General features: G+C 29.7%; 1 protein-coding gene across 12 annotated transcripts in view; it reads right to left on the reverse strand.

The window, feature by feature from the left end:
* Nucleotides 1–26,901, reverse strand: part of MESR3 (misexpression suppressor of ras 3) — a 370,784-nt gene that overhangs the window by 13,645 nt on the left and 330,238 nt on the right. The window contains exons 1-3 of one of the 12 annotated variants that reach the window (XM_075297227.1): nucleotides 16,232–16,381; nucleotides 15,918–16,112; nucleotides 15,360–15,639 (exon numbers count right to left, since the gene is read on the reverse strand). The exons of 4 other annotated variants lie outside the window; for them this stretch is intronic. In XM_075297227.1, the coding sequence (XP_075153342.1) occupies nucleotides 15,360–15,368 (9 nt within the window). In that variant the 5' untranslated portion in view covers nucleotides 15,369–15,639; nucleotides 15,918–16,112; nucleotides 16,232–16,381. 7 more of the 12 variants (XM_075297232.1, XM_075297229.1, XM_075297230.1 and 4 more) reach the window with 7 other exon arrangements.

Genomic DNA, 26,901 nt, shown 5'->3' on the forward strand with positions numbered 1-26,901 from the left:
CCCTGGAGGATTCAATTAGTTTTTTGAGTGCCGTATTGAAGATTTTTTTCCGTGAAAAATTTCTGTTTGTCCGTCCGCCCATCTACATATTTGTTATTTGCTCAACAAAGGTGGCAATTTTTAACCGATTTACATAAACTTCAATAAAGAGTGTGAAGGATCAGCGACATGCCATGCTAAATATTTAATAACAAAAATGGATTGTTTCTTCATAAAAACATACATAGTTAAAAACAAGTAAGGAAAGTCTAAAGTCGGGGGGGCCGACTATATTATACCCTGCACCACTTTGTAGATCTAAATTTTCGATACCATATCACATCCATCAAATGTGTTGGGGGCTATATATAAAGGTTTGTCCCAAATACAAACATTTAAATATCACTTGACCTGGACAGAATTTGATAGACTTTTACAAAATCTATAGACTCAAAATTTAAGTTGGCTAATGCACCAGGGTGGAACACAATTTTAGTAAAAAATCTGGGAAACATTTAAATCTGAAGCAATTTTAAGGAAACTGCGCAAAAGTTTATTTATGATTTATCGCTCGATATATATGTATTAGAAGTTTAGGAAAATTAGAGTCATTTTTACAACGTTTCGACTAAGCAGTGGCGATTTAACAAGGAAAATGTTGGTATTTTGACCATTTTTGTCGAAATCAGAAAAACATATATATGGGAGCTATATCTAAATCTGAACCGATGTCAACCAAATTTGGCACGCATAGCTACAATGCTAATTCTACTCCCTGTGCAAAATTTTAACTAAATCGGAGTTAAAAATTGGCCTCTGTGGTCATATGAGTGTAAATCGGGCGAAATCTATATATGGGAGATATATCTAAATCTGAACCGATTTCAACCAAATTTGGCACACATAGCTACAATACTAATTCTACTCCCTGTGCAAAATTTCAACTAAATCGGAGCAAAAAATTGGCCTCTGTGGTCATTTGAGTGTAAATCGGGCGAAAGCTATATATGGGAGCTATATCTGAATCTGAACCGATTTCAACTAAATTTGACACGCATAGCTATAATGCTAATTCTACTTCCTGTGCAAAATTTCAACTAAATCGGAGCAAAATATTGGCCTCTGTGGGCAAATGAGTGTAAATCGGGCGAAAGCTATATATGGGAGCTATATCTAAATATAAACCGATTTGGCTGATATTTTGCAAGTTTTTCGTGACTCATAAAATATTCGGATGTACGGAATTTGAAGAAGATCGGTTGATATACACGCCAATTATGACCAGATCGGTGAAAAATATGTATGGCAGATATATCTAAATCTGAACCGATTTTTTCCAAAATTAATAGGGATCGTGTTTGAGCCGAAACAGGACCCTATACCAAATTTTAGGACAATCGGACTAAAACTGCACACAAAAATACACCAACAGACAGACAGACAGAAATCGCTAAATCGACTCAGAATTTAATTCTAAGACGATCGGTAAACTAAACGATGGGTCTCCGACTTTTCCTTCTTGGCGTTACATACAAATGCACAAACTTATTATACCCTGTACCACAGTAGTGGTGAAGGGTATAAAAAATTATTTATGTATAAATTAATTTCGCAACACACTTTTTCTCTCACTTTACACATTCAATGCTATATTTATTTCGTTGCGAAAATCAATCAAATTTATAATTTATAGCTTTTTCAATTTCCACTATTACTATTTGTTAGCTTCTGTGTAACTCTGTAGAAATATAAAATTGTTTATTTTATTGTAAAAAATATAAACATAAATAAAGTTTTTTTTAGTACTGGTTTTTCTCACAGTCACTCAAAATGCAATGACATTGAACTTGAACAATGTTCACAATCGACAGTTGGGGTGAAAAACCAAATGTGTTGGGAGACATAGGCATATCTGTCGAACAATGGCCATAATTTAATTTTTTATTTGTTAAACAATTTTCTCAGACAAGTTCAATTAAATGTCAAATATTTTTGTTAGCAAGAGAAATTAAATTTATGTTTTATTAATACTACAAAATGTTGTTAGTTAAACGACCTTGAAAATAGGTTTGATTTTATTTCTATGCCGGTAAATTGTGCACATTTTAGGGTTATCAACGATAGTATGAAAGCAAATAATTTTATGTGAAATATAAGGTGCAAGTAATTTTTAAAATTATAAACATATAAAACACATCCGAAACTTGGTTTATGACTTTACTATTGGCCTTCTAAAAATTACACCAAAATTCATAGGTTTAAAGTATTCTATGTCTTGAAAGTTTACATTTCATACGATGAACTTGAAACTCGGTATGTACTAGCGAAATGTACCAAATTTCAACCGGATCGGATGAATTTTGCTCCTCCAAGAGGTTCCGGAGGTCAAATCTGGGGATCGGTTTATATGGGGGCTATATATAATTAACACCACGTACCAAATTTCAACTAAATCGGATGAAAATAGCTTCTGTTTGAGTCAAATCTGGGGATTCGTTTATATGGGGGCTATATATAATTATGAACCGATGTAGACCAATTCTGGCATGGTTGTTAGAGACCATATACTAATACCACGTACCAAATTTCAGACGGATCGGATGAAATTTGCTTCTCTTTGAGGCTCTGCAAGCCAAATCTGGGGATCGGTTTACATGGGCGCTATATATAATTATGGACCGATGTGAACCAATTTTTGCACGGTTGTTAGAGACCATATACCAACACCATGTACCAAATTTCAGCCGGATCGGATGCAATTTGCTTCTGTTAGAGGCTCCACAAGCCAAATCTGAGGGTCCCTTTATATGGGGGCTATACGTAAAAGTGGACCGATATGGCCCATTTTCAATACCATCCGACCTACATCGATAACAACGACTTGTGCCAAGTTTCCAGTCGATAGCTTGTTTCGTTCGGAAGTTAGCGTGATTTCAACAGACGGACGGACGGACATGCTTAGATCGACTCAGAATTTCACCACGACCCAGAATATATATACTTTATGGGGTCTTAGAGCAATATTTCGATGTGTTACAAACGGAATGACAAAGTTAATATACCCCCATCCTATGATGGAGGGTATAAAAATTGTTATTTCTAAACAAAGAGAGAACTTGCCCCTAATGGATTTTGATAGTATGATCTAACGAGAATTAAATTTTTTTAAAAACGTTGACATAATATTGACTTTAGAGAAAATTAAGTTCAAATTTTATTTTTTAGAAATTTTTTTCAAAATTTTATTTCTAAAGAAAATTTGTCAACATTTTATTTCTATAGAAAATTTTGTCAACATTTTTTTTCTAGAGAAAATTTTATCAACATATTGCTTCTAGAGATAGTTTTGTCAAAATTTTATTCTTAGAGACAATTTTATCAAAATTTAATTCCTAGAGAATTTTTTTTCAAAATTTATTTCTATAGAAAATTTTGTCGAAATTTTATTTTTATAGAAAATTTTGTCAACATATTACTTCTAGAGACAGTTTTGTCAAAATTTTATTCTTAGAGACAATTTTATCAAAATTTAATTCCTGGAGAATTTTTTTTCTAAATTTATTTCTATAGAAAATTTTGTCCAAATTTTATTTCTAGATAAAATTGTGTCCATTTTTTTTCAAAATGTTATTCCTAGAGACAATTTTTGTCAAAATTTTATTTCTATACGAAATTTTTTCAAAATTTTATTTTTATAGAAAATTTTGTCAGAATTTTATTCCTAAAATTTTTTTTTCAACATTTTTTTCTAGAGAAAATTTTGTCAATAGTTTTGAGATAGTTTTGTCAAAATTTTATTCCTAGAGAAAATGTTATTTCTATAGAAAATGTTGTCCAAATTTGATTTATATAAAAAATTTGTCAATTTTTCATATCTACAGAAAATTTTTTCAAAATTTTATTTCTAAAGAAAAATTTTCAACATTTTATTTCTATAGAAAATTTTGTCAACATTTTTTTTCTAGAGAAAATTTTGTCAACATAATACTTCTAGAGATAATTTTGTCAAAATTCAAAATTCAAAATTTAGTTCTATAGAAAATTTTGTCGAAATTTTATGTGTATAGAAAATTTTGTCCAAATTTTATTTCTAGATAAAATTGTGTCCAAATTTTATTCCCGGAGAAATTTTTGTCAAAATGTTATTCCTAGAGACAATTTTGTTCAAAATTTTATTTCTATATGAAATTTTGTCTAAATTTTATTTTTATAGAAAATTTTGTCAAAATTTTATTCCTAAAAAAATTTTGTCAACATTTTTTTTTTTTCGAGAGAAAATTTTGTCAACATATTACTTCTAGAGATAGTTTTGTCAAAATTTTATTCTTAGAGACAATTTTAGAAATTTAGAATTTTTCTTTTCAAAATTTATTTCTATAGAAAATTTTGTCAAAATTTTATTCCTATAGAAAATTTTGTCCAAATTTCATTTCTAGATAAAATTGTGTCCAAATTTTATTCCCAGAGAAATTTTTGTCAAAATCTTATTCCTAGAGACAATTTTTGTCAAAATTTTGTTACTATAGAAAATTTTGTCAAAATTTTATTCTTAGAGACAACTTTATCAAAATTTAATTCCTTGAGAATTTTTTTTTTCAAAATTTATTTCTATAGAAAATTTTGTCCAAATTTTATTTTTATAGAAAATTTTGTCCAAATTTTATTTCTAGATAAAATTGTGTCCAAATTTTATTCCCAGAGAATTTTTTGTCAAAATGTTATTCCTAGAGACAATTTTTGTCAAAATTTTGTTTCTATACGAAATTTTGTCCAAATTTTATTTTTATAGAAAATTTTGTCAGAATTTTATTCCTAATTTTTTTTTCAACATTTTTTTCTAGAGAATATTTTCTCAATAGTTTTGAGATAGTTTTGTCAAAATTTTATTCTTAGCGACAACTTTATCAAAATTTAATTCTTAGAGATTTTTTTTTTCAAAAATTATTTCTATAGAAAATTTTATTTCTAGAGATAATTTTGTCAAAATTTTATTCCTATTCCTTTTTATAGAAAATGTTGTCCAAATTTTATTTCTAGATAAAATTGTGTCCAAATTTTATTCCCAGAGAAATTTTTGTCAAAATGTTATTCCTAGAGACAATTTTTTTTCAAAATTTTATTTCTATATGAAATTTTGTCCAAATTTTATTTTTATAGAAAATTTTGTCAAAATTTTATTCCTGAAAAAATTTTGTCAACATTTTTTTTTTTTTTAGAGAAATTTTTGTCAACATATTACTTCTAGAGATAGTTTTGTCAAAATTTTATTCTTAGAGACAATTTTATCAAAATTTAATTCCTAGAGAATTTTTTTTTATTTATATAGAAAATTTTTTTTTATTTATATAGAAAATTTTGTCCAAATTGTATTTCTATAGATAATTTTGTCCACATTTTATTTCTACATAAAATTTGGTCCAAAGTTTATTCCCAGAGAAATTTTTGTCAAAATTTTATTTCTATAGTAAATTTTGTCATAATTTATTTCTATAGAAAATTTTGTCAAAATTTTATTTCTATAGTAAATTTTGCCATAATTTCTTTCTATAGAAAATTTTGTCCACATTTTATTTCTATAGAAAATTTTGTCAAAATTTTATTTCTACATAAAATTTTGTCCAAAGTTTATTCCCACAGAAATTTTTGTCAAAATTTTATTCCTAGAGACATTTTTGTCAAAATTTTATTTCTATAGAAAATTTTGTCCAAATTTTAGTTTTATAGAAAATTTTGTCTAAATTTTATACCTAAAAAAAATTTGTTAACATTTTATTTCTAGAGAAAACTTTGTCCAAAGTTTTTTTCTTAAGATTTGGCAAAATGTTATTCCTAGAGAATTTTTTGTCGAAATGTTTTTCTTAGAGAAAATGTTGTCAAAATTTTATTTCGATATAAATCTTTGTCCAAATTTTATTTCTAAGAAAATTTTGTAAATTTTTTATTTATATAGAAAAATTTGCCTTAATAACACTAGGTCACATATTGCAAAACCCGTAAAAACTTATTTGGAAACACTCAAATGACAGGTCCTACCCCACTTGCCGTTTAGACATTGCTCATTATGATTACCAATTGTTTCGATCCATGACGCCTGACATGGCTGATCAGCATTTTCGTTCTTATGAGGAAGCCAAAAATTAATTCAGTTCGGGGATTGAGTCAAAAGACAAGCCGTTTTCTCGTCGCGGTATCCGTATGTTGCTAAAAAGATGAGACATGTTAGTGGTTGGCGATGCTCAACACTTCGATTGATCAGTCTTTTTTTCGGGATTAATTCTCAAAAACCCAGAATTTTTAATGTGCGCTCCTAATACTCGTTTTTACTCGGACATTTATATTTGTTTATAAAAAATAAATAATATAATTTTCTTCCAAAAAAGTCTTTGTTTTTCTCACGTATAGAAAATTCCAAACGATGTTTGTTGGGGTAAAATTTCGTTGGAGAGGAAATACTTTGTTTTTGTTTTTTTCTTTGCGTGTGGATGTTGTCTATTTCGCTCCAATTATCATCTTTAATTTCGATATTTTGCCTTAAGCAAAGTTTAATGAATTGAAATTCTTAAGGTATTTTTTTCAAAAACACGAAACGGCCAAACGATCTGTTTAAATATTGAATATAATTGTTTACAACAAAATATACAACTTCCGCTTATAAAACCAGGTTTAAATATTTGAAATATGGAATTTAAAAAAAAAACGGTTTTAGTTTTATTTTTTTCCCCTTTTCAACAAAGAATTTCAAAACAATGTCTTATACAATAATCAAGTTTCGCATGCTATCACTATATACGTGTCAATAAAAATTATTCAAAACTATGTTATTTTTACTGATGAATTAAAATCCACCTGTTAATTAACTCGTAATTATTATATCAGGCAAAGGTGTTTAACACCAAATAATCGAAGGCGAGTAACTCCAAAAGAGGTGCTACATAAACTTTCTTTTGTTGAAACTGCCAAAAAGGCATATAAACAAAACAGCCGCCTTTTAAACAATAGCCCAACATGACTTGTTATTTGCTTTTTTAAGAAGAAGAAAAAAAAACAAAAGTGAATTAAATACAATAAAAAAGTGATGTATTTAACATGCAATGATTTTACCACCATTGCTATGAATTGATGCCAAAATTGGAGTTATTACAAGACCATTATGCCAAATAACCTACTTGAAATTGGAGTGTGCCTGTCACGTTTGACAGGGAGATTGGTTGAATGCTTTGTTTGGTTATACCCATGGAACAGTGGCGAATGATGCAAAACCAAAGAGATAATTTTTAAATTTAAAAAAATATCATTGGATCTTTATCCGAGCTTCTGATGCCTCATTTTAATTTTGCTAGATTTTTACAGATGTTCGATTTAATTAAAATAAATATTATTAAAATTAAAAAAAATATATATTTTTCTAAATACAAATAATTTTTTCAAAATAAAATTTATTAAAAATTAAAATAATATATGTTTTTAAAATAAAAATTAAAAAAAGTTAAATTTATATTTTTTAATTTTTATTTTGTAAAATTAAAACTCTTAAAAAAATAATTTATAAATTTGGAAAAATATTATTGGATTTTTACCCAAGCTACATATGCCACACTTTATGCGAAAATTTTATAGAAATTCGATTTTATAAAAATCGATAAAAATTATTAAAATTGCTATTTTTTTAAATAAAAAGTATTAGAAACTAAAAAAAATATTTTTTTTTAATAAAAATTTGTATATATTTAAAAAAATATTTTCTTTTAAGTTTATATTTAAAATTTTTAAATTTTTATTTTTTAAAATTAAAACTCTTAAAAAAATAATAAATTTGGAAAAATATCATTGGATTTTTACCCAAGCTACATATGCCTCGCTTTAGTTATGCCAAAGTTTTATAGAAATTCGATTTTATAAAAATCGATAAAAACTGCAATTTTTTTTTTTTAAATAAAAATTATTAGAAACTAAAAAAATATTTTTTTTTAAATAAAATTTTTTATATATTAAAAAAATATTTTTTTTTAAGTTTATATTTTAAAATTTTTTAAATAAAAATTATTAAAATTAAAAAAAAAAGTCAAAAATTAAAACTCAACCTCCCCCACTGTGCTTTCTTACCACATTATGATGGTATTAAACCACATTTCTTGGTCCATATATAAATTGAAACAATGTGCTTTACCCATAAACCCATATCAAGTTGATATTATATTAAGAAATTTATATAAAAAAAAGAAATTATATGTGGTAAGATAAAAACAACCAACAAAAACATGGCAAATCAAAAACTTTCATTTTCAATTGTTTTAAGCCCCTCATAATTGTATGAGGTGTTAGACGATTATGGAGTTTGTGTTGTGACCAAGCGTAAAACAAAAAAAAAATCTATGAATAATTTATTTTTTTGCTTATCTTTTAGATAAAACGAAAAAAAAGGAAGAACAACAACAACAAGTTCAATAATGAAACATGCAATGTGTAATTATTTATTCATAGCCATGACTGAGCCGGGACAATGTTAGCCGGTATATGCGCTGGTTATTTGGCTTTAGCAAGGTCACTACTATTTTTGTAGTATTTTTTCATTAAGTCTTATCACAACAAACCAATAAACATGAACTTTCTTGTCAATCAAAATTAATATGGCATCGAATTACATATGATTAGAATAGGAAATTTGTTAAAATTCACTTAAATACACAGAAAAAAGAGTTTTTTTTTTTAGGAAAACTTTAATTCAGTGTGGCTGAATAGAATTTTCTAGAGGAAAACTTTAATTCATTGTGGCTCAAAAGAGTTTTCAATAGGAAAACTTTAATTCAGCGTGGCTGAATAGAGTTTTCTATTGGAAAACTTTAATTCAGCGTGGCTGAATAGAGTTTTCAATAGGAAAACTTTAATTCAGCGTGGCTGAATAGTGTTTTCAATAGGAAAACTTTAATACAGCGTAGCTGAATAGAGTTTTCTATAAAATTCTTTAATGTAACCTGGCTGAAAACATTTTTCTAAAGAAAAACTTTAATTCAGCCTGGCTGAATACAGTTTTATATAGGAACATTTTAATTCAGCTTGATGGAATACTGTTTTCTAAAGGAAAACATTAATTCAGCAATTTCTATAGGAAAACTTTAATTAAGCTTGACTTTAATTAAGAGTTTTCCATAGGAAAATTTTAATTCAGCCTGGGCTGAATAGAGTTTTCTATAGGAAAAATTTAAATCGGCCTGGCTGCATAGAGTTTTCAATAAGTAATTTTTAATTCAGCCTGACTGCATAGATTTTTCTATAGGTAATTTTTATTTCAGCCTGGGTGCAAAAAGTTTTCTATAAATAATTTTTATTTCATCCCGGCTGAATACAGGTTTCTATAAGAAAACTTTAATTCAGTCCGGCTGAATATATTTTCGCATAAAAAACTTTAATTCAGCGTGGCTGAATAGAGTTTTCAATGGGAAAACTTTAATTCAGCGTGGCTGAAAAGAGTTTTCAATAGGAAAACTTTAATTCAGCCTGGATGAATACATTTTTCTAAAGAAAAACTTTAATTCAGCTTGGCTGAATACAGTTTTATATAGGAAAATTTTAATTCAGCTTGATGGAATAGTGTTTTCTAAAGGAAAACATTAATTCAGCAATTTCTATAGGAAATCTTTAATTAAGCTTGACTTTAATTAAGAGTTTTCCATAGGAAAATTTTAATCCAGCCTGGGCTGAATAAAGTTTTCTATAGGAAAAATTTAAATCGGCCTGGCTGCATAGAGTTTTCTATAAATAATTTTTATTTCAGCCCGGCTGAATACAGGTTTCTATAAGAAAACTTTAATTCGGTCCGGCTGAATATACTTTCGCATAAAAAACTTTAATTCAGCCTGGCTTAATAGACTTTTCTACAAGTAAACTTTAACACAGCCTGACTGAAAAGAAGTTTCTATAGAAAAACCTTAATTAAACTTGGCTGAATACATTTGCCTAACGAAACCTAGGCCTAGGCTGAATACAGTTTTCTATAGGACAATTTTAATTCTGCCTTGCTGAATAGAGTTTTCTATAGGAAAACTTTAATTCAGCCTGGCTGAATACTGTTTTATATAGAAAAACTTTAATTCAGCTTGACTGAATACAATTTTCTATAGAAAAATTTTAATTCAGCTTGACTGAATACAATTTTCTATAGAAAAAATTTAATTCAGCCAGGCTGAATAGAATTTTCTAGAGGAAAACTTTAATTCAGCCTGGCTGAATACATAGTTCTCTATACGAAAAGTTAAACTCAGTCTTACTCAACAAAGTTTTTTACCTTTTTAAACATTAATTCACCAAGGTAGAATACAATTTTCTATAGGAAAACTTTTATTCAACCTTAAACTTTAACACAGCCAGACTGAAAAGAAGTTTCTATAGAAAAACCTTAATTCAACTTGGCTGAATACATTTGTCTAACGAAACCTAGGCCTAGGCTGAATACAGTTTTCTATAGGAAAATTTTAATTCTGCCTTGCTGAATAGAGTTTTCTATAGGAAAACTTTATTTCAGCTTGGCTGAATAGAGATTTCTATAGGAAAACTTTAATTCAGCCTGGCTAAATAGAGTTTTCTATAGGAAAACTTTATTTCAGCTTGGCTGAATACTGTTTTCTATAGGAAAACTTTAATTCAGCATGGCTGAATACTGTTTTCTATAGGAAAACTTTACCTCAGAGTTTTCTATAAGAAAACTTTAATGCAACCTGGCTGAAAACATTTTTCTAAAGAAAAACTTTAATTCAGCTTGACTGAATACAATTTTCTATAGAAAAGCTTTAATTCAAACTGGCTGAATAAAGTGTTTTATAAGAAAACTTTCATTCAGCCTAGTTGAATACAGATTTTTAAAGGAAAGCTTTAATTCAGATTGGTTGTATACAGTTTTCTATAGGAAAACTGTAATTCAGCCTAGGCTGAAAAGAGTTTCATATAGGAAAACTTTAATTCAGCTAGGCTGAATGCAGTTTTCTAAAAGAAAAACTTTAATTCATCCTGGCTGAATACAGTTTTATATAGGAAAATTTTAATTCAGCTTGATGGAATACTGTTTTCTAAAGGAAAACATTAATTCAGCAATTTTATTGGAAAACTTTAATTAAGCTTGACTTTAATTAAGAGTTTTCCATAGGAAAATTTTAATTCAGCCTGGGCTGAATAGAGTTTTCTATAGGAAAAATTTAAATCGGCCTGGCTGCATAGAGTTTTCAATAAGTAATTTTTAATTCAGCCTGACTGCATAGACTTTTCTATAGGTAATTTTTATTTCAGCCTGGGTGCAAAAAGTTTTCTATAAATAATTTTTATTTCATCCCGGCTGAATACAGGTTTCTATAAGAAAACATTAATTCAGTCCGGCTGAATATATTTTCGCACAAAAAACTTTAATTCAGCGCGGCTGAATAGAGTTTTCAATGGGAAAACTTTAATTCAGCCTGGATGAATACATTTTTCTAAAGAAAAACTTTAATTCAGCTTGGCTGAATACAGTTTTATATAGGAAAATTTTAATTCAGCTTGATGGAATACTGTTTTCTAAAGGAAAACATTAATTCAGCAATTTCTATAGGAAATCTTTAATTAAGCTTGACTTTAATTAAGAGTTTTCCATAGGAAAATTTTAATTCAGCCTGGGCTGAATAAAGTTTTCTATAGGAAAAATTTAAATCGGCCTGGCTGCATAGAGTTTTCTGAATGTACTTTCGCATAAAAAAACTTTAATTCAGCCTGGCTTAATAGACTTTTCTACAAGTAAACTTTAACACAGCCTGACTGAAAAGAAGTTTCTATAGAAAAACCTCAATTCAACTTGGCTGAATACATTTGTCTAACGAAACCTAGGCCTAGGCTGAATACAGTTTTCTATAGGAAAATTTTAATTCTGCCTTGCTGAATAGAGTTTTCTATAGGAAAACTTTATTTCAGCTTGGCTGGATAGAGTTTTCTATAGGTAAACTTTAATTCAGCCTGGCTGAATACTGTTTTCTATGGAAAAACTTTAATTCAGCTTGACTGAATACAATTTTCTATAGAAAAATTTTAATTCAGCTTGACTGAATACAATTTTCTATAGAAAAAATTTAATTCAGCCAGGCTGAATAGAATTTTCTAGAGGAAAACTTTAATTCAGCCTGGCTGAATACATAGTTCTCTATACGAAAAGTTAAACTCAGTCTTACTCAACAAAGTTTTTTACCTTTTTAAACATTAACTCACCAAGGTAGAATACAATTTTCTATAGGAAAACTTTTATTCAACCTTAAACTTTAACACAGCCAGACTGAAAAGAAGTTTCTATAGAAAAACCTTAATTCAACTTGGCTGAATACATTTGTCTAACGAAACCTAGGCCTAGGCTGAATACAGTTTTCTATAGGAAAATTTTAATTCTGCCTTGCTGAATAGAGTTTTCTATAGGAAAACTTTATTTCAGCTTAGCTTAATAGAGACTTCTATAGAAAAACTTTAATTCAGCCTGGCTAAATAGAGTTTTCTATAGGAAAACTTTATTTCAGCTTGGCTGAATACTGTTTTCTATAGGAAAACTTTAATTCAGCATGGCTAAATAATGTTTTCTATAGGAAAACTTTACCTCAGCCAGACTGAATAGAGTTTTCTATAAGAAAACTTTAATGCAACCTGGCTGAAAACATTTTTCTAAAGAAAAACTTTAATTCAGCTTGACTGAATACAATTTTCTATAGAAAAGCTTTAATTCAAACTGGCTGAATAAAGTGTTTTATAAGAAAACTTTCATTCAGCCTAGTTGAATACAGATTTTTAAAGAAAAGCTTTAATTCAGATTGGTTGTATACAGTTTTCTATAGGAAAACTGTAATTCAGCCTAGGCTGAAAAGAGTTTTATATAGGAAAACTTTAATTCAGCTAGCCTGAATGCAGTTTTCTAAAAGAAAACTTTAATTCAACTTGGCTGAATGCATTTTTCTAACGAAACCCTTTTTCTATAGTAGAGTTTTCTATAGGAAAACTTTAATTCAGCGTGGCTGAATAGAAAAATTTGTCCAAATTATATTCCTAAAGAAAATTTTGTCAACATTTTATTTCTAGAGAAAATTTTATCCAAATTTTATTTCTAGAGAAAATATCGCAAAATTTTATTCGTAGAGAAATTTTTGTAAAAATGTAATTCCTAGAGACAATTTCGTCAAAATTTTATTTCAATAGAAAATTTTGTCCAAATTTTATTCCTAGAACAGTTTTTTTTTTCAAAATTTTATTTCTCTAAAAAGTGTTGTCAACATTTTATTTCTACAGATAATTTTGTCAAAATTTTGGTCCTAGAGAATTTTTATTTCAAAATTTTAGTTCCATAAAACGTGTTGTCAACATTTTATTTCTACAGATAATTTTGTCAAAATTTTAGTCCTAGAGAATTTTTATTTCAAAATTTTATTTCTATAGAAAAATTTCTCCAAATTTTATTTTTATACAAAATTAATTTTAATTCAGATTAGGCTGAATACAGGTTTCTGTAGGAAAACTTTAATTCAGCCTAGGCTGAATAGAATGCAGTTTTCTATATGGAAATTTTAATTCAGTTTGGCTGAATGCAGTTCTGTATAGGAAAATTTTAATTAAACTTGGCTGAATACATTTCTCAAACGAAAACCTTTAATTCAGCCTATGCTGAATACAGTTTTCTATAGCAGAGTTTTCTATAGGAAAACTTTAATTCAGCGTGGCTGAATAGAAAAATTTGTCCAAATTATATTCCTAAAGAAAATTTTGTCAACATTTTATTTCTAGAGAAAATTTTATCCAAATTTTATTTCTAGAGAAAATTTCGCAAAATTTTATTCGTAGAGAAATTTTTGTAAAAATGTTATTCCTAGAGACAATTTCGTCAAAATTTTATTTCAATAGAAAATTTTGTCCAAATTTTATTCCTAGAACATTTTTTTTTTTCAAAATTTTATTTCTCTAAAAAGTGTTGTCAACATTTTATTTCTACAGATAATTTTGTCAAAATTTTGGTCCTAGAGAATTTTTATTTCAAAATTTTATTTCCATAAAACGTGTTGTCAACATTTTATTTCTACAGATAATTTTGTCAAAATTTTAGTCCTAGAGAATTTTTATTTCAAAATTTTATTTCTATAGAAAAATTTCTCCAAATTTTATTTTTATACAAAATTAATTTTAATTCAGCTTAGGCTGAATACAGGTTTCTGTAGGAAAACTTTAATTCAGCCTAGGCTGAATAGAATGCAGTTTTCTATATGGAAATTTTAATTCAGTTTGGCTGAATGCAGTTCTGTATAGGAAAATTTTAATTAAACTTGGCTGAATACATTTCTCAAACGAAACCCTTTAATTCAGCCTAGGCTGAATACAGTTTTCTATAGCAGAGTTTTCTATAGGAAAACTTTAATTCAACGTGGCTGAACAGAAAAATTTGTCAAAATTTTATTCATAAAGAAAATTGTGTCAACATTTTATTTCTAGAGAAAATTTTGTCCAAATTTTATTTCTAGAGAAAATTTCACAAAATTTTATTCGTAAAGAACTTTTTGTGAAAATGTTATTCCTAGAGGCAATTTTGTCAACATTTTATTTCTATAGAAAATTTTGTCAAAATGTTATTTCTGTAGAAAATTTTGTCAAAATTTTATTTCTATAGAAAATTTGGTCAAAATGTTATTCCTAGAATTTTTTTTTTTCAAAATTTTATTTCTATAAAACGTGTTGTCAACATTTTATTTCTACAGATAATTTTGTCAAAATTTTAGTCCTACAGAATTTTTATTTCAAAATTTTACTTCTATAGAAAATTTTGTCTAAATTTTATTTCTATACAAAATTAATTTTAATTTAGCCTAGGCTGAATAGAATGCAGTTTTCTATATGGAAATTTTAATTCAGTTTGGCTGAATGCAGTTTAGGAAAACTTTAATTAAACTTGGCTGAATACATTTTTCAAACGAAAACCTTTAATTCAGCCTGGCTGAATACAATTTTCTATAGGAAAATTGTAATTCAGTTTGGCTGAATACAGTTTTCTATAGGAAAACTTTAATTCACCCTGGCTGAATGCAGTTCTCTGTAGGCAAACTTTAATTCAGCCTGGCTGAATAGAGTTTCCTATAGGAAAATTTTGGTTCAGCCTGGCTGAATGCAGTTTTCTTTAGGAAAACATTAACGTAGTCTGGCTGAATACAGTTTTTTATAGGAAAACTTCAATTCAGCCAGGCTGAATACAGTTTTTCGTGGGAATCTTTCTTCAAATTGAAAGATTAATTTGAAAATCAAATATTCTTTTGCAGGTAATAAGTCCTTCCCTTTAAAATAATGACGTATTGCCACTTAAATAGACATTACGAAAAAACACAATATTTTCAAGATCATTAACTCACCGTAGACATGAGGTTATATTTTTATTAATTTAGTCCAGACTGAGTAATCCAAAATTGTATGGTGTATTATTCCTTGGCATTGAAAACCTTTTTTTTCGCAAAAACAAAAATCAATAGATTTGCCGCCTTCGTGTAATTAGTCAACGTAAATGTTAATTGAAAATATTGTCGGCATTTATGTATCCATATGAGGGGGAGGGGGGTTATAAATGATTCACTGTATTTATTTTTTTTGTTTTTGTTATTGAAAATAGACTAAAATGAAATCACTTAAGGTTGCCTTTATAGATGAACAACGATTCGGGACATGTAAGAGAAGAGATTCAATCTAAATTAACCAGGTTCAAGAGCAATTACTTTACCTAATTTAGTTTTGTTTTTTTTTTGTGCAATTTGTTTTTATTTAGTATTTTTTATTAGTTAATTCACTTCAAAGAAACATCATCACTTGATGAATATAAATTAAGAGTAGGATTTAAAAACGCAATTTTATTTAATTATAAAACGTGTGGGAACGATTTTAAAATTAATTTTTTAATTTGTATGATTTTTACGTACATTTTTTATTAGCTTCTATTTTTTATTTTCATTTAAATTGCTCTTGCCTAAAAAGACTTTATTTTTATGGCAAAAACAGAAACACTTCACTCAAATTTTATGGTAATTGAAATATGCACCGAAATTCCATTTTAGACCACTACACCTTTTTGTTTATAAAGTGGCCATGCTTTGAAGTATGTGTATGAGTGTTAACTAAACAAAATCGTAACGTAAAAGAATATCAAATTTAAATTTCAAAAAAAAAAACGAAAAAACATATATTCCTACAACGAAATAATTACACCGCAAAAACACGACTATGATTTTCCCACTTTTCAAATCCTAATCGCCAAGAGAGCCCCAGCGAACGCGTTCACACTGCAACGATAGTCAAAAACGTACTAACGTTGACTGATGGATGCCTTAGGAACGAATAAACCGCGCGCGTGAATTTGCTGTCATCACACATGCCAGGCAAGAACTCCAATGAGAAATTCTCCTTAGCTCTCGCTCCGAAAAAAATAAACAAACATTGAAATTTTATTTGAGGAATACCAACAAAACCGCACACCACAGTACACCGTCAACAATACCCCCACAACAAAAACTGGGATGAGATGAATGAATGAACAAAACAAACCGAACTGAAACGAACCGAACCGAACCCACTGCCGTCTCAGTACTCTAGTTGACAGACTGACTGACACTAATTGTTACTGATAGTTTTAGTCATTTGCCTCCAAAAATCATAAGCACACACACATCCAAACCCATAGCCATTTGTATACAGCTGTTGCCTGGATCATAAGCGAATGAGCCATCATTCTAAAAACACAGTGGGTCGAAATAAATTATAATGAGTAAGGAAATGAATTTTTCACTTGTTCCTCAATCATAATATAAAGGAGAAATTATTGCCAGAGCCAGGTAAAATGATCGATAAGAAGGAATCCTTACACAGCATGAGGTTAAGTGTTTGTCATAAAATTACTCTTTGATGACGCATTTGCTAATACGTACACCCAAAAAAGGGACCCTCAAGCCAATTTAACTTTATTTTACTTCGCAGCACAAAAAAAATTCACGAAAATTTTTCCAATTAAAGTCTTGATTTTAAACAAGTATATACGGCCGAAAGTTCGGTCAGGCCGAATCTTATGTACCCTCCACCATGGATTGCGTAGAAACTTCTACGAAAAACTGTCATACACAATCGAATTACTTGGGTTGTGGTATCTTAAATCGTTTTCTAAATTGTGAGTTAGTCCATACGTAGTATATATTAAAAGAAGTAAGGAAAGTCTAAAGTCGGGCGGGGCCGACTATATTATACCCTGCACCACTTTATAGATCTAAATTTTCGATACCATATCACATCTGTCAAATGTGTTGGGTGCTATATATAAAGGTTTGTCCCAAATACATACATTTAAATATCACTCGATTTGGACAGAATTTGATAGACTTTTACAAAATCTATAGACTCAAAATTTAAGTCGGCTAATAGACTAGGGTGGAACACAATGTTAGTAAAAAAAAATATGGGAAACATTTAAATCTGAAGCAATCTTAAGGAAACTTCGCAAAAGTTTATTTATGATTTATCGCTCGATATATATGTATTAGAAGTTTAAGAAAATTAGAGTCATTTTTTCAACTATTCGACTAAGCAGTGGCGATTTTACAAGGAAAATGTTGCTATTTTGACCATTTTTGTCGAAATCAGAAAAACATATATATGGGAGCTATATCAAAATCTGAACCGATTTCAACCAAATTTGGCACGCATAGCAACAATGCTAATTCTACTCCCTGTGCAAAATTTCAACTAAATCGGAGCAAAAAATTAGCCTCTGTGGTCATATGAGTGTAAATCGGGCGAAAGCTATATATGGGAGCTATATCTAAATCTGAACCGATTTCAACCAAATTTGGCACGCATAGCTACAATGCTCATTCTACTCCCTGTGCAAAATTTCAATTAAATCGGAGTAAAAGATTGGCCTCTGTGGTCATATGAGTGTAAATCGGGCGAAAGCTATATATGGGAGCTATATCTAATCTGAACCGATTTCCACCAAATTTGACACGCATAGCTATAATGCTAATTTTACTCCCTGTGCAAAATTTCAACTAAATCGGAGCAAAAAATTGGCCTCTGTGGACAAAGGAGTGTAAATCAGGCGAAAGCTATATATGGGAGCTATATCTAAATCTGAACCGATTTGGATGATATTTCGCAAGTTTTTCGAGACTCATAAAATATTGGGATGTACGCAATTTGAGGAAGATCGGTTGATATACACGCCAATTATGACCAGATCGGTGAAAAATATATATGGCAGCTATATCTAAATCTGAACCGATTTTTTCCAAAATCAATAGGGATCGTCTTTGAGCCGAAACAGGACCCCATACCAAATTTTAGGACAATCGGACTAAAACTGCGAGCTGTACTTTGCACACAAAAATACATCAACAGACAGACAGACAGACAGACGGACATCGCTAAATCGACTCAGAATTTAATTCTAAGACGATCGGTATACTAAACGATGGGTCTCAGACTTTTCCTTCTTGGCGTTACATACAAATGCACAAACTTATTATACCCTGTACCACAGTAGTGGTGAAGGGTATAAAAAGGTATGTGTAGGCAAGTCTATAAATAATTACGAATCGATATGGACTTTTGCACAGTACGTAGGGAGCCAGAATTGAAATATGGGGGTCGCTTATATGGGGGCTATGTACAATTATGAACTTGATATGGACCAATTTTTGTGTGATTGGTGATCGATTTATCTGAGGGCTATAAATAACTATATACCGATATGGACCTAGTTAGGCATGGTTGTTAACGGTTGTTATACTAGCATAATGTACCAAATTTCAACTGAATCGGATGAAATTTGCTCCTCCAAGAGGCTCCAAAACCAAATCTCGGGAACGGTTTATATGGGGGCTATATATGATTATGGACTGATATGGACCACTTTTGGAATGGTTGTTAAATATCAAATACTACCACCACGTACCACATTTCAACCAGATCGGTTGAATTTTGCTTCTCTAAAAGGTACCGGAGGTCAAATCTGGGGATAGGTTTATATGGGGTCTATATATAATTATGGACTGATATGAACCAATTCCTTCATGGTTGTTGGATACCATATACTAACATCACGTACCAAATTTCAACCGAATCGGATGAATTTTGCTATTCCAAGAGGGTCCCGAGGTCAAATCTGGGGATCGGTTTATATGGGGGCTATAAATAATTATGGACCGATTTCGACCAATTTTTGCATGGGTGTTTGAGGCCATATATTAACATCATGTACCAAATTTCAGCCGGATCGGATGAAACCATGTACCAAATTTCAGCCGGATCGGATGAAATTTGCTTCTCTTAGAGGCTCCGAAAGCCAAATCGGGGGATCGGTTTATATGGGGGCTATATATAATTTTGGACCGATGTGGACTAATTTCTGCATGGTTGTTAGAGACCATATTCTAACACCATGTACCAAATTTCAGGCGGATCAGATGAAATCTGCTTCTCTTAGGGTCTGCAAGCCAAATTTGGGGGTCCGTTTATATGGGGCTATACGTAAAAGTGGACCGATATGACCCATTTGCAATACCATCCGACCTACATCAATAACAACTACTTGTGCCAAGTTTCAAGTCGATAGCTTGTTTCGTTCGGAAGTTAGAGTGATTTCAACAGACGGACGGACGGACATGCTCAGATCGACTCAGAATTTCACCACGACCCAGAATATATATACTTTATGGGGTCTTAGAGCAATATTTCGATGTGTTACAAACGGAATGACAAAGTTAATATACCCCCATCCTATGGTGGAGGGTATAAAAAATATTAAATTAAAAATATAATTGATTCAACAAATTTTTTATTTGAAACAAAAATTAATAGTATCAGTTAATTTTTTTGTTTGATTAATTATTTTTTTACCCTCCACCATAGGATGGGGGTATAGTAACTTTGTCATTCCGTTTGTAACACATCGAGATATTGTTCTAATACCCCATAAAGTATATATTCTGGGTCGTGGTGAAATTCTGAGTCGATCTAAGCATGTCCGTCCGTCTGTTGAAATCAAGCTAACTTCCGAACGAAATAAGCTATCGACTTGAAACTTTGCATAAGTTTTTGTTATTGATGTAGGTCGGATGGTATTGTAAATGGGCCATATCGGATCACTTTTACGTATAGCCCCCATAAAAACCTACCCCAGATTTGGCTTGCGGAGACTCTTGGAAGAGCAAAATTCATCCGATCCGGTTTAAATTTGGTACGTGGTGTTAGTATATGGTAACTAACAACCATGCCAAACTCGGTCCATATCTGTCTATCATAATATATAGCCCACATATAAACCGACCCCAGATTTTGCTTGCGGAGACTCTTGGAAGAGCAAACTTCATCCGATCCGGTTGTAATTTGGTACGTGGTGTTAGTATATGGTTTCTAACAAACCATGCACAAATTGGTCCATATCGGTCCACAATTATATATAGCCCCCATATAAACCGATCCCCAGATTTGAACTCCGGAGCCTTTTGGAGGAGCTGAGATTCTGGTAACCTTCTGGTAAGCTGAGATTCTGGTAAGAATCTCAGCTCTTTAATAAAAATTGTATTTGAATTCAAAGTGAAAAATCACTGGGTTTCATTTTATTCTTTAATCTCGTTCTCAATATTTTTTCTTATTTATGAGAAAAAAAATTAAAGTCTTCACTCAATTCTCTAACATCTACAGTCCACACTAAGCACTGGAGGAGACTCCAGAAGAATTCAGAAGTATGCACCCCCTTAATCTATTACGCCGCTCCACTTTTCTTATTCTTATTCTTGGATTCCATTTGGAACATCTTCTCTCTAACTTGTTCAACTCGGAATAATAATGGCTTCGAATAACTTTTGCGGTTGATTTTTAAATATAATATTTTTGGAAATTCCATTAAAATATTAATAAAAAACAATCAATGATATTTTTCAATGTACTAGAAAATTATTTTTCCAATTGTCCCCAGTCATATGATTTAATAAAAATTGTATTTGAATTCAAAGTGAAAAATCACTGGGTTTCATTTTATTCTTTTATCTCGTTCTCAATATTTTTTCTTATTTATGAGAAAAAAATTAAAGTCTTCACTCAATTCTCTGACATCTAAAGTCCACACTAAGCACTGGAGGAGACTCCAGAAGAATTCAGAAGTATGCACCCCCTTAATCTATTACCGCCGCTCCACTTATCTTATTCTTATTTTTAGATTCCATTTGGAACATCTTCTCTCTAACTTGTTCAACTCGGAATAACAAGGATTTAATGGCTTCGAATAACTTTTGCGGTTGATTTTTTAAGTTAATATTTTTGGAAATTCCATTAAAATTGTAATAAAAAACAATTAATGATATTTTTCAATGTACTAGAAAATTATTTTTCCAATTGTCCCCAGTCACATGAATGGTTATGCCATGCTGTAAAGCAATAGGATTAATTCGGGAATATAAAAAATTGTGTATATTTTGTTATCATTTTTAATATATATCAACCCACTGTGCGAATGCTAAGAACATGAACTTTCTGTTGCATGTTTTGATTTCAAACAAACTTTGGAAAAATTGCTCTAACGCCGGCACATGACAAGAAAGAAGAGCACACTCACATATACACACAAAACCACAATGGAGAGTACGAAGCACGATATATTAAAAATAACAACCCAAGAGCAAACATTGACTCCACAACGGAAATTAAAACAGAATTATGTTCTAAAAATACGGACAGGTATGGACCGGCAGCAAATCACACATACTTGTAAGTAAGTGTAAATGAGATAAAAAAAGATCCCTCCGCTCCAAATCACCCTCGTTGTGATATTATTTTAAAATCTCTTAATAATTTATAGGAAATTGCATTTATAGAATTTATTTTTTTTGGAATGAGTTCAGAAATAAAATAAATCTTGAACTTGACTTTGATGTTTCAATCTCCTCCACCCCAACCAATCTCCCCATTTTGGTGTGGAATACTGGCTAGCCATGTTCTTGACTGGCGTTTTGACTAATAAATAGAAACGCTTTGTTCGGAAGCTATTTTGCAGTGCTACTGCATATGTCATACGATTCACAAGACAATCGAACGAACAAGCATGCAGGCAGCCAATCGTTCATTAGTTAACCGATTGAGTAAATTAGAGGGGTGGGGTGGGGAGCTAAGAGAGAAACAAAACATGACATCAGAATTTTTATTGCATATTGAGCTATTGTTTATAAGTCCATTGTTGGCTTGTTGCATATAAAGGGGGTGGGGGCAGTGACAGTGACATAGTAATGGTAGCAGTAAATTTCACATAAATGTGTTATGTTATATGTAGATGTGTTTGCGTGTGCGTTTATGAGCACATTTATACAAATAATCGATGGCGAGTTAATTTTAGATAACAGCAATAACCAGCAGCAGTAGTAGTCATTGTCGTGAGCTCTATTATGGCTATGAGCGAATACTACTGATCCAATTGCGGGAATCACTAGCATTTATGTACACATGTTTTGTGGTTTTTTGATAAGGAGGGAGGATTTATTCAGATGTGAAATGAAGATATCAGAGATTTCGTTTTTTTCTTTCATTTCTTTGATGAATCGGATTTCCATTTCCGTATTTGTAAACAAAAACAACAGACACATGGATTTGTAGACCAGGGTTGCCACATTCAAGAAAAGGGGGTATTAAATACAGTTGTCATTCGAGTTAAAAATAATCTACCAAAATTTGGAGAAAATTTTACCAAAAAACTACCAACTAAAAAAATCTTATTTTGCAAAATTTTAATTTTAAAGAAAATGTTGTCAAATTTTAATTTTAAATAAAATTTTGTTAAATTTTATTTGTATAGAAAATGTTCTAAAAAATTAATTTTTATAGGAAATTTTTTCAAAATTTTATTTCTATAGAAAATGTTCTCCAAAATTAATTTTTATAGAAAATTTTGTTAAATTTTATTTCTATAGAAAATTTTCTCCAAATTTTATTTCTATAGAAAATTTGGTCACTACTTTATTTCTATAGAAAATTTTGTCAAAATTTTATTTCTATAGAAAATTTTGTCAAAATTTTATTTCTATAGAAAATTTTGTCAAAATTTTATTTCTATCGAAAATTTTGTCAAAATTTTATTTCTATCGAAAATTTTGTCAAAATTTTATTTCTATAGAAAATTTTGTCAATTTTTTTTTCTATAGAAAAATTTGTCAAAATTTTATTTCTATAGAAAATTTTGTCAAAATTTTATTTCTATAGGAAATTTTGTCAAAATTTTTTTTCTATAGGAAATCTTGTCAAAATTTTATTTCTATAGGAAATTTTGTCAAAATTTCATTTCTATATAAAATTTTGTCAAAATTTTAAGTCTATAGAAAATTTTGTCAAATTTTTATTTCTTAGAAAATGTTGTCAAAATTTTAATTCTATAGCAAAAAATTATCAAAATGTTATTTCTAAGAACATTTTCTCAACATTTTAAATCCAATAAACTTTTGTAAAAATGTTATTTCTTTAGGTTTTCTCAAAATGTTATTTCTGTGGAAAATTTTCGGAAAATTTTATTTCTGTAGAAAAATTTGTCAAAAGTTTATTTCTATAGAAAATGTTCTTCAAATTTAATTTCTATGGAAAATTTTGTCAGCATTTCTATAAAAAATTTCATCCAAATTTTATTTCTATAGAAAATTTTGTCAAAATTTTATTTCTATAAAAATTTTGTCAAAATTTTATTTCTATAGCAAGCCAAAAATTCTAAAATTTATCTTAACCCAAAATTTCTATAAATTTTCTCTAAAGACAACATGTCTATGAAATTTTCTTTAAATACAAAATTTCGATGAATTTTTTCCTAAAGACAAAATTTTTATAAAATTTTCCCTAGAGACAAAATTTCTATGAAATTCTCTCTAAAGACAAAATTTCTATTAAATTTCCTCTAAAGACAAAATTTCCATAAAATTTATCTAAATTCAAAATTTCTATGAAATTTTCTCTAAATACAAAATTTCTATGAAATTTTCTATAATGACCAAATTACTATGAATTTTTTTCTGAAGACAAAATTTCTATGAAATTCCCTCTAAAGACAAAATATCTATGAAGTTCTACAACATTCTAAGAAATTTTCTATAACGACCAAATTTTTTAGAAATTTTCTCTATACACAAAAATTTCTATGAAATTTTCTTTAAACACAAAAATTTCTATGAATTTTGCTCTGAAGACAAAATTTCTCTAAATACAAAATTCGTCTAAAATGTCTACGAAATTTTCTTTAAAGACAAAATTTCTATAAAATTTTCTCTAAAGACAAAATTTCTATGAAATTTTTTCTAAAAAAAAATTCTATAAAATTTTCTCTAAAGATAAAATTTCTATGAAATTTTCTCTAAAGACAAAATTTCGCCTAAAGACAAAATCTATGAAATATTCTCTAAAGGCAAAATTTCTATAAAATTTTCTCTAACGACAAAACTTTTATGAAATCTTCTCTAAAGACAACATTTTCATGAAATTTTCTCTAAAGACAAAATTTATATGCAATTTTCTCTAAATATAAAATTCCTATGAAATTTTTTCTAAAAACAAAATTTTTATGAAATTTTTTTATAATGACCAAATTACTATGAAATTTTTTCTAAAGACAAAATTTCTATGAAATTCCCTCTTAAGACAAAATATCTATGAAGTTCTAAAACATTCTAAGAAATTTTCTATAACGACCAAATTTTTTAGAAGTTTTCTCTATACACAAAAATTTCTATGAAATTTTCTTTAAAGACAAAAATTTCTATGAACTTTCCTCTAAAGACAAAAATTTCTATGAAATTTTCTCTAAACACAAAATTCATCTAAAATTTTCGTTAAGTCCAAATTTCTACGAAATTTTCTCTAAATACAAAATTTCTATGAAATTTTCTCTAAGGACAAAATTTCTATGAAATTTTCTCTAAGGACAAAATTTCTATGAAATTTTCTCTAAAGACAAAATTTCTATTAAATTTTCTCTAAAGACAAAATTTCTATGACATTTTCTCTAAAGACAAAACGTTTATGAAATTTTCTCTAAAGACAAAATTTCTATAAATTTTTCTCTAAAGACAAAATTTCTATGAAATATTCTCTAAAGACAAAACTTGCAAGATGAATATAGTGCCAAAGTTAAGAGAGTTCAGGAACAGTTAGCAAGCTGTTTAGCAGTGACCAGGCAATTAGAAGCTACGCAGAGCACTGCCATCAATGATATACGCTCTCAGAATGACATAGCTCAAAGAAGACTAAATCGAGCAGACATAGTCGTTAAGGGATTGCCTGATGGTGAACCAGATTTACGAGAGCATATCATTAAAATTGCTTCCTTATGTAATGTAGTGCTAAATGAAACAGAAATACAACATTGCTGTTACATGGATAAAGGCAAATCCGTGCTTGTAAAGTTAAATTCAGTTTATAAAAGAGATGTAATAATGGCAAACTATTACCGAGGAAGAGAAATTTTCCTATGTGACATCATTGGCGGTGCCATTAGAGACAGAATTTATTTAAATGATCACCTCAACCAAAGCGATGCAAAACTGCTTTTTCTTTGTCGCAATTTAAGAAGACAAAAGAAAATAACTGCTTTCAAACTGGTAAATGGAAACAAACCAACCGTTACAGCATCTCTTCCGAATGGTACACGACAATCTCTGGATTATGAGCAATGCTCCCTTCTGCTTGATAGTGGCTCCATCAACACCTTTGTAGGGCCTTCTTCTTAAGCCTTCGTTATATTCGAGTAGTTTTGTTACTGTTGTTTGTATGGTATGATATGATTGTTGTATACTTTTGTTATTTAATTTTAAATATTTTCTCGGTGTTATATCCATTAAGTGCGAATTAGATAAATTAATCATGGATCTCGATAACATAGGCACTATTGTGCATAATAATCAATATTTAAGTTCCCAGCTAGCAAACTCTAGTAACACTTTGAACATTTGTCATTTCAATGCACAAAGTTTTAATATTAATCCTAGTTCTTCCAAAATGGCGGAAATAAGAAATATTATCGAAAACAGCTGTTTGGATGTTGTGGGAGTTAGTGAAACCTGGCTTAAACCCGGTTTAAATGCAGCTAACATAACCGGTTATTCGCTTTTTCGAAATGATCGACCGAATCAAAGAGGTGGGGGTGTGGCCCTATATTTGTCTAACGATTTTTTTGGCAAAGTAGTTCGTAGAGGCCAGAACTATGGCATAGTTGAGTATTTATTTGTGGAAGTTAGAATTGGGAGTGCGAGGTTTTTGGTTGGCGTGGTTTATCTTCCTCATGGAGATTTCCAATCATTTGAAGAGGACATTTCTGATTTATTGGTTGAATACTCTGATATTGTTATCATGGGTGACTTTAACAACAATCTGTTTGATGTTGATAGGGCGTATTCAGTTAGGCGATCTTGTGCTAGAATGGGCGTTACGATCGTACATAACTCTAGGCCGACTCATTATGATGCTTATCACCAATCTACATCTCTGATAGACTATTTCTTGTTATCGTCACCTCGGTTAGTTGAGCACCGTGGTCAGTTCATTTGCCCTAATGTATCGAAACATGCATTTATTTTTATTTCGGTTGAAGTTTCGACTCGGCGAAATCCGCAATTATTCGAGTATGTCGATTATGAGCGTTTTGATTCCAACGAGTTAGATTCGCTCATGCAATTGGCGGGCTTTGCGGGCATATATGAATCTTCAGATGTGAATTTCCAGCTCGATGTATTGATGAATGGTATTAATGTCATCCACTCGGCCTTTCCCAGAAGGGTTGCTAGGCCCTCTTCACGCGGGACACATGATTGGATTAACTCCCCTGAAGTTCGGTATCACCAGTCATTGGCAGATTCTGCCTATAGGGCATTCCATCGCGAGAGGAATGAAGAGAAT

The sequence above is a fragment of the Haematobia irritans genome, chromosome 2 (assembly GCF_050003625.1).
Source record: "Haematobia irritans isolate KBUSLIRL chromosome 2, ASM5000362v1, whole genome shotgun sequence".
Lineage (NCBI taxonomy): Eukaryota > Metazoa > Arthropoda > Insecta > Diptera > Muscidae > Haematobia > Haematobia irritans.